Source organism: Erithacus rubecula, assembly GCF_903797595.1.
Source record: "Erithacus rubecula genome assembly, chromosome: 3".
In the NCBI taxonomy this organism is placed as follows: domain Eukaryota; kingdom Metazoa; phylum Chordata; class Aves; order Passeriformes; family Muscicapidae; genus Erithacus; species Erithacus rubecula.
In genome coordinates, this window is record NC_136689.1 from 115,172,013 (window position 1) to 115,187,873 (window position 15,861).

Sequence of the window (15,861 nt, forward strand, 5' to 3'; positions counted from 1 at the left end):
CCTAAAGAATCATTTAAGAGATTTGTAAGAAACACTAGTAATGCAGAGGGATATGCAGTAGATCTGGTGGTATGAGAAGTCAAGTTTGTTTTCTGTATCTGTTTTTCAGTGAATTTGTGTCCTGGCTGTTGGAAATTGGAGAGATACACAAATCTGAAGAAGGTGTTCATCTTGGCCAAGCTTTACTAGAGAATGGCATTATTCACCATGGTAAATATAGTTAGTTATAGCTTGTTTTCAAGATAATTGTTGTAAATTGAATGGACTTATTTTGTTTGAAAAAATATGGTCTTGTTAACACAAGACAGCTTGTTGAATCCTTGCAGGGCCCTCATGGAGCCATTGTCCATGTCCGTAGCAGATTTACTGGGAAAGGCTCCACTGATTTAATCAGATTTTCCTTGTGCTGTTGGGATCACAACATCAGGAAAAGGGACCTAGAGAAACATTGCTGTTCTCTTGTAAGCAAAAGGAAGTTCTGGGGAAACATAGGATGGTACACTGCTTGTAAGGATCCTAACCTTTATTAAGGCCAGGAATTTTAGGGATAGATGTTCAGCTAAGAATTTTACATGGCAGTGAGCCACAGCTGGCTGTTTTGATAAATGTGCCTGCTCATTTGTTAGATGTTACAAGTGGAGCCTGATGAGCCTGTTACCCAGCAGTTTAATCTTTTGAATTTTATGGCTTTCTCTTCATTACATTGTATAATTACTAAAATTGGTATTTTGATGCTGAAGTTTGCAGTTACCTCTCTGCATTTAGCTCATTGTAGAGAGATGTATTGCTGAAAGGGTTAATTTTTTTAAACCAGTGAAAAAGTTTGATTTTTGCAGGTAAGTTGCATTGGCAATATTTTTCTGTTACCAGAGCGTGTCCTTATCTCTGTCATTATTACAAGCTGTAGTCTAACAGGACCATGTAAGTAAACTGGAGAAACTTCTGGTTTTGGAGCCATGTTTTACAGAATCACATATGATAGGTACAGTCACTCAAAACAAAGCTACCAAGTTAGTTACCATTCTAATATAGATCCAGGGTGTAATTTAGATGAAATCCTTGATAATATACATTTTAATACTTCTGTGCTCCAGCCAGAAATGAATTTAATATTTAATTTAAGTTCTTTGCAATGATTTTAGTTTTCTTGACTGGAAAGAAAGTGGGAGAAGCATAGTGCCACTGAGCTGTGTGTGTTTTAAACATGTGCAGAGTAGGAGGAAAAATATTAAGGTTATTCATCAGTAGTCATGTAGTCTTCATTTCTTTAATGTCAGTCTGATGATTTTTCTCCACCATCATTCAAATGTCAGATGCTATTATGTTTACTACATACACTGAATTGTTGTCAATGGAATGATTCAGTTGCCATAGATTCTTCTCCTGATCTTGTAATTTGTATCCTAAATACACCCATAGATTTTCTCAATGCAAAGTTAAATGAATATTGTGTAACTTCATGAGATAAAAGGGTAATTATATTAGACCATAGAAATGTGAGCCAGACATGCTATTTTGAATAGTGAATCCAGCTGTGGTTCACTGAAAATAGCATTCCTAAAATAAAGTTGAATGAACCATCTGTTTTCACAGAGAGAGCAAGGGAGGAAGAATGTTTGGCTGTTATTTACATTGCAAATATCGTAGAGGCCTTTGTTGAGCATTTGCATATTTAGTAGGCTGGCCATTATTGTCACTGTGCTGGAGTTCATTCTAGCAATGACAGAACCATGTTGTGATGGACATTGCTGTACTTCCTGATGTTTTCCCCCCCCTCTCCTCCACTTTTATATAAGAAGAAAAATCTCTTTGTATGCTGCTATTTTAAACCTACCTGGTAAAATTCTCTGATATCAGAAATGACTGATACCCATCAGTGGAGTGAGGTACTTTGTCAACTCACTGCAGTTGATTGGAAATGGAAGCCTTGTCTCAATGGATTAAGGAGCTTTGTAGTTACAAAAATAAACTGAATATCAGAGTTTTATAATGAATAGGTATTTAGGTGACTGTGCAGTTTCTTGGACTACGCAATGATCTAATTTAAAATTACCTTGGCAAAAAAACTAAAAGAAAAAACCAATTTAAACCTCAATCAGTTTTCTTTTCATGGTGTATGCCATATAAACGTGAATGCAGTGTTGAAAATGACACAGAAACCAACCTGGCCTTTCTTATTTTAGTGGTAATGCAGCTTTTTGTGAGCTTGAGTGTTTGAAACCCAGCCTGTTCCAGCTCTGTGGAGCTACTCCCTTAGTTCCTAGTGCACTGTGATCCGTTGGGGCTGCAGACACAGAATGGTGCTTGTGTTCCTCAGAGGGCATGGCCTGGTCTGTTCCTCTTAGGCATGCAAGAAAGGAAAGGTGCTTTGTCATCCTGCTTCCCTCCCAGTTCATCCCTGTAAGAGTGAGGAATAATTTGGCTTGAGGCAAAGCTGTCGTGATGCTGTTTTTTATTTCCACAACTTGATGGTCATGAAGAACTCTTTTTATATGTTAATCTAGTCGAATACATTATTTTTCTTCAACAGTAGGAATATTTTTTTAATAATTGAGCTAGAAGACATCTTTTTTTCCTAAATGGTCACAGTCCATTAAAATTCACTTAGATACTTACATTAGGCATTATACAGGAAAATTCTGTAGTCTGTATCTTATGTATTTAGAGGCAATGATGTGTAAAAGAGCTTACGAATTATTTTGAATAGCCACCAATTCAAGGCAATTGGAATAGTGTCCTGGGCTTTACTATTAGCAGATATATCAAATGCAGGTAGAGGTGTTATTTTGCTCTTGCACAAGACTCTGGTGAAACCACTTAATGTATGAAGTTCAATTTTTATGTGTGTGTATCAGATGATATGTGGAAATACTGAGGAGCTTGGAGGGGCATGAAAACAACACAGATGGAAGGCACCTCACTATACAAAGTTTATGATGCCTAAATAAATTTTTGGAACAGAATTATGTATGATGGCTTAATCACTTGTTATAGGAAGGCATGCACAGAATTACCTCTGTCAGGTGTGTTACTCTGATAATTGAAGACATTACAGCACCCTCCTTTATCACTTGATGACATGTAAATTGACTTTCAAAATTAAAGCTTACAACTGTGAGCAAAGCTGTAATTAATAAAGTAGTTATCTTAGGATGGTGATAATGCCTAATCCTGTCCTCAACCATCAAATGGATCAGCTATTTTTCAGAAAGATTTGCAGCAGTACAATTTCCAAGAGAACCTTTGTATCCTGTGATAGGACTTGTTTTGACAAAATGCTTGAAGTTGTGAGGTTTGTTGCTGGAATCTTGTGAAACTCTGGAAATCCACCTGTTAAGATCCTTTTTTCCAGGTCTGTTGTAAAGCATATTATCTTCATAATAATTGCCAATCTCCTGCACTTATGAGGTTAAGGTTGCTATATATATAGAGAGAAAGACATTCCTCTCTCCTATGTTCCCACTGCAAGACTGGTCAAATGTGAAGTGTTTGTATGTTTACTGAATCATCTGAGATTGGCCTCATCAAAAACGAGGGCAGAAAATAATGTGAATAATTGTAAAATTAATCTTATTTGGCTATTTGCTTGATAAGCTTTGCAAAAACACTGAAGAATAAGGAATATTGTCACCAGTGGCATAAAGGAGCTTAGGGCAGATGATCTAATTGGGCTTCCTGGCCTCCCTGTTTGAAATCTACCTATTGCTGTGTTTAGGGCTCTTATTGGAAGAAATTATATTGACCACCTTCTCTCTCCTAAGTTTCTTCAGAAAGTCATCTAACAATGACCTCTTTTTTTTATTTTTTAAATTTAGTTACAGATAAGCACCAGTTCAAACCTGAGCACATGCTGTACAGATTCCGGTATGACGATGGAACATACTATCCCAGAAATGAGATGCAGGATGTGATCTCCAAGGTACAGAATAAAATAGTTGCTGTTATTAGGAAGAATACATCAGAAACAGAGATTCTGCTTGAGAAGTAATATAAGATTTGCTGGGATAAACAACATCCTCTCACAGTTGCCTCTTTATATTTATGTGAATCAAATTCAGTTTTCGTTTTGTCAGCTTTTGGTTAGTTTTTACACATTTTCAATACAAAATTACAATTTACTATTATGTAGTTAGAGTTGCTATTGAGTGGTTTCATATTCAGGATGCATTGCCTGTGTTTCTGGGTGATCCTAAAGCTGAGGTTCAGTCTATTGTATTTTTCAGTCCTTCTCATAGATATGAAGATATATGTAGGGAACTGCTTTCAAATTTCTCTAAAATCTGAGTGTACTTTATTAGTGCCCTAACAAGGCAGTAAATCTATAGTCACATAGATATTTAAATGTAGTAGTTTATACTACCCATCTATGCTACTGAAAACAATGAAAAGATTGATCTAAGTTGCCTTTAAACTCATTAATATTCAAATTTTTCATGGTTTTGAGTCAGTAGAAAATGTCTGCATTTAATTTTTGCTGCAGTATAATTTAATTTTTGCTGCACTTGTTAATGTAAAGTGCATCTAGAGGAATCTACAATACTGAACTCCAAGGCAGAGCAAAGTAGGATAGAATCTAATTTAACACAGCTTTTAGTCATTATACTTCCATATTGCAAACATAATTGCTTTTTGATAGTTTCCTAACTAATACTAATGTGTTTTTCTTTTTTAAAATACAATTTTCTGTTGATAGTTTCTTAAACTACTCCAGATGCATAATTTATTGGTTTTTAATAGAAAAAAAATTCTAATCTTTGAATCTTTTTGCATTTTTTAAATTGATTAGTTATAATTCTAATTTGTAAGCAAAGTATTGATGCATATAATGAAATGCAGTGGTTTTTACTTTAATTACTCAGTTGTGTGTGGAATAGCAACCACTGTTTAGGATAACCTTAATGCATGGAAGTGTTGATTTATTTTTGTGTGCTTTTCTAAGTATTTCAAACAAATTTTTTTAATGCTACCTTTAAGCTAATCTATTTTCTATGTGTCTCAGTAAGCTTAGTAACCTAAGATTGGAAATGTTTTCGTTGTCATAATTTATTCATTAATATTGTTATCAGGAAACATTGTTTTGGCACATGAAAATAAACAGAAATTTCAGCAGATCTTTTTGCTGTGTAAATTAAATCCATTGACAGGATACAGGCTTCCTTCCTGTGTCCCTGCCCCGTGTGTGTGATGTGAAGGTGTGGTTAACTCACCACCACTCTTTCTCTAACAGGGTGTACGACTCTACTGTCGCCTTCACAGCCTCTTTACACCAGTAATTAGGTGAGTCCACTTGGGAACACCTGAGGGAATAATTTGGAAGGAGTTCATGATCTGAGGATGCTGTGTTTGAATGTAGGAACCTAACCCATGCTTTCAAGATTGGTCTTTTGAGAGTAATCAGATAAGATTGAAATACTGTCAAGATAAAAGGCATAACTGAACTACTAAATGGCTGCCAACTCTGTTCAATATAACCTTTTAAATGCACTTCTAGAGCTTCCTAGTTCTTGATGGATATGCTTATATGCTTACTGTAGATATTAGTGCATTGCTTTACTAACACACCATTACCTCATTTAAAGAGTCCCAGCTGTTACAACACACCTGCCTTTATACTCCAGTGACAACATCATCCAAATAAGATGTCATCAGCCTCCTCCTTTCTGTCTGCAAGAAAGACTTAATTTGCTATTTTTTTCCTCCAGAGAAAACTTCTCAACCCTTAATTAAGTGCTCAACTCATGCTTGCATTAACTTGCTTATAAGCTACAAGTATTTTTCTCTTTCTTCTGAGCCTTTGTTTGATTTTTAAAATTTGTTTTGTGTTATTTTGAACAGGGATAAAGACTACCACTTGAGAACTTACAAATCTGTGGTTATGGCTAACAAATTCATAGATTGGTTGATTGCCCAGGCAAGTAGACACCTTTGGATTTATGTATGTTTTGCATTTAAATTCTGATTTGAAAGCTAGTGATATATCAAGAACAACACACAAACACTCTGTGTAGGGGTTGTTAAAACTGTGTGTATAAGTATAATCCTCTTAAACTAGTGAAGTAATAGAAATCAGCTGTCATCAGCTGTGCTTTTCATCCCTGTTGTGCTTATCTTTCTTACTTGAAATTGAATTGAAATATTTTGATGACACTTAGCTTTGTGATTCAGCGTGTAACACTGTCCATGGCTTAAATGAAACAAGATGAGAAACTCTAAATTACTAACTAGAGGACAAAAAAAGTCAGTACCAATTTGCTGCCATCAATTCTATTTCATATTTAATGAATGAGGAAAAACAACATGGTATCCTGTTAACTCTGTCAACATGCACTGATTCCATAAAATAAAAGTTTAAAACTTCAGTGCTCATTATATTCAATTTTTATGGAGAGTGTAGTGTTACTGAAGTATTTTCCTATTTATTTGTAATTATAGTGCATTATAGCCTATAAAGTTCCCTTCCAACCCAAACTACTGTTTGATTTTATGATAAACATGCATATCCTGGTTTATGTATATATGCTAGAAATGTACACATAAAGGTGGTGGTGGCAAATGTAATCTACAATAATTGCTAGCCCTGTGACATTATGCCATTGTGCACAGTTTCCATTTTGTTAATATATAAAAATACATGTTGAAAATGTGCTGTGTTTTAACAGGGGGATTGCAGGACGAGGGAGGAAGCTATGATATTTGGTGTAGCTCTTTGTGATAATGGGTTTATGCACCATGGTAAGTAAATACATTCTGTACAAGCTATGCTTACTTTCTGCTTAATCTGCACAGTTGGGAGGAAATGCAGAGGCTGATAAAGATATTACAGAACAGATGGAAAGTTCTACTGTATCCCTAAAGAGATTGATGCTACAGTTTTCAAGGAAAAAAATAGCTATTATATACTCTGAAAATTATATCCAATTTTATAGCATGTGTTCAGGAATTCATCTCTCAAAGGATTTAGTGGGGGCAGTTTTATTAGTCACTTTGCAAGAAATGCCTTAAGAAAGTAATGAGTGTCGGCACTGATGAGACAAAAAAAATAATGTAGGAAAGAAATGTGAGATTTTGAGGGGTATTAATAATGTATGGAGGAGCATGACTTCCAAAAAGTGAAGTGGTGACAAGGGGAGAAAGTAGATTGGAGAAAAATGAGAAAATCGTAAGGACAGCAAGGAGCAAAGAAGGAGAGGAGAGCAGAGATATGTGGAGCACCAAAATTAAGGTGAACAAGAACCCATTTAATACCAGAGGGAAGATTTCAGTGAAAGGATTGAAGTAATAGGTCATTTACTGAAATGAAGAGAGGAAGAAATTTCTTTTATCAGCTTGTTTAGATAAAGGGTTGAGAACATTCTCTCCAGTGTTGTTCATTCTTTGTCCTTTGACTTTTGAACACACAAACTGAATCCATTGGCTGTTCTGCTCGCTTCCATATCCCCAGCAAACCTGTTTCGAATTCTGAACCAACTGGAGAGTGCCAGAACTTGGTGGTGAGCATCTTCAGTGGCTACCCATCAGAGCTTTTCAAAATAATTTTTTAAAATCCCTTTTAGGAACAAACCTTGTGCTTGGTATTTTCACTAAAACTGTTTCAGGCTAATGTATCTTTCTCAGCTTGGTGGAATCCAGATGTTGTAGTTGAAAAAATGAAGGAGCTTAGTGATACCTATTCCTTTACAATGAATCCAAATAACAATTGTTGTGTATGTTTAAAGATTTCCCTAGATTCACACACAAAAAAATAGTTTGCTAACATTCAATATGTGTATGCATGTTCAGTATTTTATGGTTCATGAAAGACATGATGTTCAAAAGTTCAAAAGAAAATCAATATTAATATGTGTGGGTTTCTGTCCTGCAGTGTTAGAGAAAAGTGAATTTAAAGATGAACCACTGCTGTTCCGTTTTTATGCGGATGAAGAAATGGAAGGATCAAATATGAAGCACAGACTGATGAAACATGATCTGAAAGTAGTGGAAAATGTCATAGCCAAGTCATTGCTGGTGAGTGAACATCATTGTGTGCTTTGATAAGTAAAAAAATTGGTAATAATGACAATATATTATGAGAGATTTTTGTAATATAATGAAGACATGCTTCAGTTTTTATTAATACTTTTCTGAATATTATCTATTAATAATTATTTTACAGATTAAATCTAATGAAGGAACCTATGGTTTTGGTTTAGAAGATAAAAATAAGGTACCAATTATTAAAGTGGTGGAGAAAGGATCAAATGCTGAGGTATTGAATATTATAAATTATCTTCCCTGTTATATTTACTTGATCACAGATGTATGCTTTGTACGTAATTTAGAAAAGTCTGTAGTAGTAGAAAGTGACAGTGGACACTTACCAGGAAAGCTGTGCCTGTGAAACTTTTCTCCTTTCTTCCTTTTTTTGTTTTGTTTTGTTGTTGTTTTTGGTTGGCTTATTTGTTTTCTTATTAATTTTTTATTTTCTTTTATTTAAAATATTGTTCTGACCATTATCTAGCACTTATTTTCTGCTCAGCTAAATTTTCATGCTGAGTGATGATATAAAAGTTATCATTTTATTTTTATGCATTTTATCATATTCCAGTAATGACATTAGTCATAATTGAAATTAACATGAAATGGGTATAGAGCTAGTCTGTGAGTTGCAGTTGATATATTTCACAGTAAAGGATGTATCAAGCTCTGGATAAAGTCTGGAATTTGAGAATCTGTATGAATAAATTACAGTCTTCCTGTTTCATAGCATTGCTTTAGATTCTCTTTGGGTTAATTAATATTCTACTGAGCAGCATGGGAGTCTCTATACATGTAAGATAAAGTTCTCTCTTTTATGAGAGAAAAAATTGGACTTAGATTTCTAGGCTTTTTAAATCTCATGGTAGAGTACAAATTTAAATTATAAATAGACACAGCAAATGAATAATATAGTTCAGCCACAGAGCTAAGTAGGGTGATTTTTAGCAGTCAGTTCTGCCATAATCTCAGATGGCACTAGGGCTTGGCCCATGTCCTGAGTCACTCTTTGTACTGCTGTCATTCAACTGTTATAGTGCTTTTCTTGTTAGACCAAAGTTTAAAAACTCTTCTGTTCTGGAACTTACCAAATATTCATTTACGAAAATATTAATTGTGTCTTTCTTTATGGAAAGAAGTTTTGGTTCCTTTGGAAAATGGTGGATTAAAAATTAGATATTATCATAAAATAAATGGCTCATTCAAAGCTGTTGTAAATTACTCAAAAATTAACTATTGTAATAATTATAATAATTGATTCTTGTAATACTGTCACAAAATTTTGATTAAGACCAGGTCTTGTATTTAGCTCTCTTCAGAAAGAGTGTTTACCCTTCACATGAATTTAACCAGTTTTAGAAGCATTTTGTGGTATAAGACCTTTGTGTGTGGTATGTGAAGGAGTCATAAAGAATGTAAAGAAAATGTGAATGTTGTTTTTTCTATTGGAGTTGCATGGCAGCAGAAGAAAACATAGTGTTAGTGGTTATAAAAAGGAAACATATACACAACTGTTGTTGTTTTCTAGATGGCAGGCTTGGAAGTTGGGAAGAAAATCTTTGCCATTAACGGTGACCTGGTTTTTCTGCGACCCTTCAGTGAAGTGGATTGCTTCTTGAAAGCCTGTTTGAACAGCAGACAGCCCCTGAGGGTTCTTGTGAGCACTAAACCTCGGGAGTAAGTTACCATTCCTTTGGGACATTTTACAAATAACAACCAAAGTGAGTTTTAAGACCAGTGGAACTTCAGAGAGCACTACTGTACAGGGTTTTTAAATGCTGTATCTGATGTGATTTTGCAAAGTTAAGCAATTTGATTTGCCTTGTTTTTGTTTTATCCTATTTGTGAGTCAGCAAAAGAATCATGAGTACTTTAGATCTTCAGCTCTGCTGCTTTAAATCCATGCAGGTACTGCAAGCTTAAATGAAGCTTCATTGACTATATGGGTAGTTTTGACCACTTATCTCTCATTATGTGTATTAAACAAATTCCTGTGTCTGGGGGTTAGTTGCTGGTTTGGCATCATCGGACTCTGGTCTCATGGGCTCCTTCAGCTTGTGTGTTGGTTGTGTAAACAGCAGGAGGAAATAAACAGCTCCTCATCTTTATGTAACAGATGCATTTCTGTGCACAGTTTTGACCATTCCTACCTAAACACAAGTTTTGTTATGTTAAAGAAATACCAAGTGAGGCCTAATAGGTGGGTTCAGTAAATATGTAAATGAGCATAAGTATATTAGTAAAGTTAATGCTGTTTTTACTAGGTTATATATAACATAGAAGGAGAGAAACTAAGAAAAACTGGTCAGGAGTAATTTTTTATTCAAAATTTGGAGAATTTTGCCATCCTCTGTTACCATACAGCATACAGAGTGCCTCACTCAGAAATGGCTCTGGCTGAGTGGTATATTGAAGATCTTTCTCCTCTTAATAAGCAAAAGTGTCTTGAGAAGTAAAATGCCATCCAGAACAGAAAAAAGAGCATAGAAATAAATATGGCATAAAGATGCTTATCTGGACTGATTGTCTGAGACCTGCTCCCACTCCCAAACAAACAAAAGTAACAATTAAAAATCCCCCAGACTACAGGATTGTGGAAAGCATAAAAGGCATATCTTGGCCTTTCTTTAATGCAAATCTTGGTTTAATTTCTGACTCAACTTGTGGGTGAATTTTGAGGTTGTGAGAGATGATCTAGTGAATGCAGATCTCACAGGAGTCAAATTTGTTTCTCAGTATTCCTTGCTTTTTTATCAGCAGCTGCTGCTAGCACAGTTGAGTTCACAGAAGACAGTTCTCTCCTGAATTCAATCATATGGATGCTATCAATAGTTAATATGAGTACATTAAATGATGTTACACTTACAAAATGTTTCAAGTAAACATTTGTTAATCTCTCTATATTATTGTATTAAAAAAAATCTATAGACTTCAGTGAAGTTCGGATCTCCCCCCTGATGATAATCATCTCCAAATGCCTAGTATTATGTATACTAGAAAAAAAAAGGTACAAGAAATGATGCAATTCTATTATTCAAAACTGCCTGTAAATCAAGTTTGCTACAGTCCAAATGTATTTTAAAATCCCTTTTCAGCATCAATTTGAATTTGTTTGCTTTTGCAATGGGAAATGGGGCTTGGGGCAAAGATCTCTGAAATAATAACAGAGCTGGCTCTGGATGGAAAGGCTGCAAAGTTAAATCAGTGCACTGTTATGCATGATCTAACTAGCTCTGATAAGGGCTAATGCAGCTGTGTTGCTTTTAGCAGACCCTGAGCTGGTATCATGAGGGTATGTTAGCTTACTTTGGGCGAGCTCAGTGCTTAATTTTAAGGAGTAGATGTGAATTTTGATTCCCAGAACTGTGTTTTTGTTGGTTAGGTTTGTTAGTAGGATTATTGCCCTTGTTCTTGGACCAAGCAGGAGTGCAGCACAATGTGCTTACGAGTCATACAAACATCAGTGGATGATTCTCACTTTAAAAAACTCAATACTTTCTGTAGCTGCTCAGAAAAACTGCAACAAAACATTATTTCAAGCAAATTCAGCAAGGAGAGGCACAGCTTGCTGGGAGTGCCTGATTCCTCTTTACAAGGCTGGGGACTACAAAGAGTTATTTTGCAGAAAGTGTGCTGTGTTTGAGAAGCTGTGTTGCAGGTGGAGCTACAGGAAGAAGTCAACTGGCTGTGCAGTGCTTGAGTAAATGAGCAAAGAGAGATCAATTATTTTCAGCAATGCTTACAGTCTTAGATGCCCAGGAGTCTCAAATATCCATTGTGGGGAAGAAGCAGATGGGCTCAGAACCCTGCAGGGTGATTAGTAGAAGGATTGTTAGCCAAGGGTGTGTTAAAGATGAAGGCTGGAGGCACATCACAGCACATACCAGCAAGAAGGTTCCTCTTTCCCTGAATTTGACATGTAGGACTGGTACCTTTTCCAGCAGGTGTGGGGCTCTGGATCTAGAAGGCCATACAACTGATGAGGTGGGGAAAGATCTGTCTGAAATGGTGAGGGCTCCTGAAACACCACCAGCTGCCCCCTGCACCAAGACCTCCTGTGTCACCAGGAAAAGAAGGGCAGTTGTGACAGGAGACTCCCTTCTGAGGGGAATGGAGCGTCCAACATGCAGACCTGACCCAACTCACAGGGAAGTCTTTTGTCTCGCAGGGGATCAGATAAGGGACATTACTGGAAAACAATCCCATCTACTAAGGCTCTCTGATTACTCTCTGCTATTGATTGTTCAAACTGGCAGTGATGAAATACAACAGGGAAGTCTGAGGGCAATTGAAAAAGGCTTCAGTGCTCTGGGATGATTGATAGAGGAATCAGGAGCACAGCAGTTAATTTAATTGATTCTTCCAGTAGCAAGGAATAATATCAATAGGATTAGGCAGATCCAGCAGGTCAATGCATGGCTCCAAGGCTGGTGTGAGCAGAAAAATTTTGGGTTTGATGACCATGGGATGATCAACTCAACACCTTGTCTACTTACACCTGATGGGATTCTTTATTGCAGAGTAAAAATGTCTTTGCAGTTGTTGGGGTTCATCAGTGCTGGTCAATTTTTAAACATCACCTCCTAAGGGCACAGGAGCAGGTGATTTCCAAATATTGGAAGTCAAACAGGTGAAGCAGAAGGCTGGCTTGGTTGAACAGGAATTTTCTCTGGGAAATAAGGTGAATAAGGAAGGTGTATGCCCAGTGAAGCAAGATCAAGTGACATGGGAAGAATACAGAGATGCTGCTCACCTCTACAGGGAGAAAATTCGTCTAGCCAAAGGTCAACTGGAGTTGAAGCTGGCCAGAAATGTTGGGGACAATAAGAGTTTTTTTGAGTATATTAATGACAATAGGTAGTGTAAAAATAACATTGACCTGTTACAGGATGAGGATGGTCACCTCACAAGCAGGGACAGGGACAACACAGAGGTATTTAATTTATTCTTCACCTGCATCTTTGGAATGGGTGATGGACCAAAGGGGTCTAGTGCCCTGAGCTGGAGGATCATGACTGTAGAATGGTAACTCCCAGCCAACCCTCAAACTCTGTGAGATCTGCTGCTTCAGCTGGATCCCTACAAATCTATGGGGCCTGATGAGGTTTATCCAAGAATTCTCAAAGGGCTAGCTGATGTCATTTTAAAGCCACTCTTGAGGAGTTTTCTTGGGGATCTGAAGAGGTCCCAGCTGACTGGAAGCTGGCAAATTTTGTCCCAATTTTCAAGAAGGGCAAGAAAAAGGACCTGAGAAACTACAGTCCTGTCAGTCTCACTTCTGTGCCTGGTACAGTTATGGAGATGATTATTCTGGGAGCTATTGAAAAACACCTGAGGGATAATGCAGTCAATGGTCACAGCCAGCGTGGCTTTATGAGAGGAAAGCCCTGCTTATCAAACAAAATATCCTTTTATGACAGGGTACCTCAGTGCATCTGCAACTTCCTTGGGGGCAGAAAAGGAGAGGCAGACACTGATCTCTTCTCTGTGGTGACCAGTGACAGGACCCAAGGGAAAGGCCTGTAATTCTGCCAGGAGAGGTTTAGGTTGGATATTATAAAAATCTTTTTCACCAGGAGAGTGGTTGTGCACTGGAACAGGCTCCCCGGGAAGGTGCTCACGGCCCCATCCTGACAGAGTTCAAGGAGTGTTTGGATAGTGCTGTCAGGCACATGGTGTGACTCTTGGGGATGGTCCTGTGCAGGGCTACAAGGCTTGATGACCCCTGTGGGTCCTTTCCAACTCAGCTCATTCTGTGATTCTGTTAAATTGCAATATGATCTAAGCTCTGCAGTCTTCTGCAGCTTGTCTGATCAGACCTGCTGTGATCTCTGGTCCCCAGGCTCTGTTCTCCTGACTGGGAGAGACTGCTTTCCTTCCCAGGCTTTCAGTGTTGCTGTTCTGTGGCAACTTACCCAAATATCAGTCATTTTGGGAGGGATTTTAAAGCTGTGGTGGTGTTTTGATTATAATCAGCATATTGAATTTCCCTGTGAAATAGATTGTTTGTGCTGTCTCAGCTTGCTCTTGTTTCTGGTGTCAGTGGTGCAGGGTTTCTTGAATATGAATGCTGCAAAATCTGAAAACTGATTTGAATAAGAGTGTAGGGCTTTACACCCTTGTCATCTATATGCTGCTGAATAACCAGATGCTGCCTTTTGCTACATTCATGTTAAATCTTTGTCTGTACCAGGACAGTGAAGATTCCTGACTCTGCAGATGGACTTGGATTCCAAATCCGGGGTTTTGGCCCATCTGTTGTCCATGCTGTTGGGAGAGGTAAGCCATAGGACCTATCAATGGTACTGGTAAATATAAATTTAATATCCAAATAACTGGGTTGAGATAAGTCAAAATTAGCTCCAGTAATCCATCTTAGATTTTTATTTTTCCCAAAGTAACAAACTCAAATGTAATTGTTTTATGTACTTATGCACTTATGCTCTGTAAGCTTTGGCTTCATCTTCCAATTCTTTTTTTCAAATGTATATAATGTTATACCAATGTTGGAAATCTAAGTTAAAGATGTGCATCCTTTATAGATGAAGGAGCAGCTGAAGGATGCAATATTCACTTTGTCCAATGAATGGCTGTTGGGAACCTGTGTGTTAATTTGCTAGGTAGTGTGTGGTTCTGCAATGTTTTGAAAACATTTTACAAAAAAAAATTGTGCTTTCTACAAATCTTTTCAAGAGTGTTAGTGACTTTGTCTTAGTAATTGCAGATGTTCAATGTAAATACTCTTTTGGGATGTGATTTTCAGATGCTTGCTATCCTAACTCAATGTTTTTGAGCAGTGCACTTGTGCTAAAAGAAGTTGAAGTGTTCTTTCTTGCTGTCTGGTGTTGTTTATGGTAGAGCAAACTAACTGTATTTTCAGGTATGGTGGGACAGTTGTGTCTCTTCCCCCCCCTCCTGCCTTTGTAACTGAGGAATTAAAAGTGAACTGATCTGCAAAACAGCCAGATTTGAACAGAATTTGATAACTTTTTTTCTAAGCTGTGGTGCCAGAAGTCAGATTTTCAGAAGAAAGACTAATAAGTTACAGACTTGGTAGTTGATGTGATAATTATTTCTGCACCTGGATCTCAAACCAACTGCCTATCATTATTCATAAAGCACATACTTTATTCCAATTAGTCTCAACAATATGCAAGTGCTTGCTTGTGTGCTTTGCTAAATCTGGAAGATTTTAAGCATGTGCTTAAATGCTTTGCTGAATTGGGACCTTGGGGTATTCTGAAGAGAGGTTCCGGGGAGGTTTTTTGAGAGAGAATTTAATAAGATCTATTTATATGTTTATTTTTAAGGCTTTTTTGTGGGGAGGGGAGTTTGCAATAGCTGGTAATAGTGCAATTTTCAATGACTTTCTTATATTAGATTTTAAACACAGCTTTAATCAAATAGTGATAATTCCTAAGAGCAGGGAAGCTCATGTATATTCTGTAAGTTATTTCCTTGTCAAACATGCTCGACTGACAAGTCATGAAGTCATGACAAGCTTTCTATTTGTCAGCTCTACAAATTCAGTCTAGTCTTTTCTTTCACAGTCCCTAGCTTCTGCACCCCAGTGTGGCAGCCTTAGGCAGTCGATTTTTACTTCCCTAGCACCTCTGTGGCAGTAGCAAGAGACATTAGGAGGTGAATGTTGATGTAGCTGTAACTAAGGTCATACTCCAGCAGGCTGCCTTTCAGGAGTGGGTTTGAATCACACTTAAAAGACCTGGAGACAGCTGCTATTTTTGTAGCACCTATTCAGTCACTAGATTTTCCCAACATGGTTATTCCATTGTGAAAATAAGTCACTCAACCAAAGATTTTATGTTTCTTAAAGAGAATGTTTTGTTT

General features: G+C 37.1%; 1 protein-coding gene across 1 annotated transcript in view; it reads left to right on the top strand.

Moving 5' to 3' along the window:
- The window catches only part of PREX2 (phosphatidylinositol-3,4,5-trisphosphate dependent Rac exchange factor 2), a 165,863-nt gene that overhangs the window by 71,831 nt on the left and 78,171 nt on the right, over positions 1 to 15,861 (top strand). The window contains 9 exon segments of the mRNA XM_079301781.1: positions 110 to 210; positions 3,816 to 3,919; positions 5,228 to 5,277; positions 5,836 to 5,911; positions 6,660 to 6,732; positions 7,862 to 8,004; positions 8,153 to 8,245; positions 9,542 to 9,690; positions 14,207 to 14,292. Coding sequence (XP_079157907.1) covers positions 110 to 210; positions 3,816 to 3,919; positions 5,228 to 5,277; positions 5,836 to 5,911; positions 6,660 to 6,732; positions 7,862 to 8,004; positions 8,153 to 8,245; positions 9,542 to 9,690; positions 14,207 to 14,292 — 875 coding nt within the window.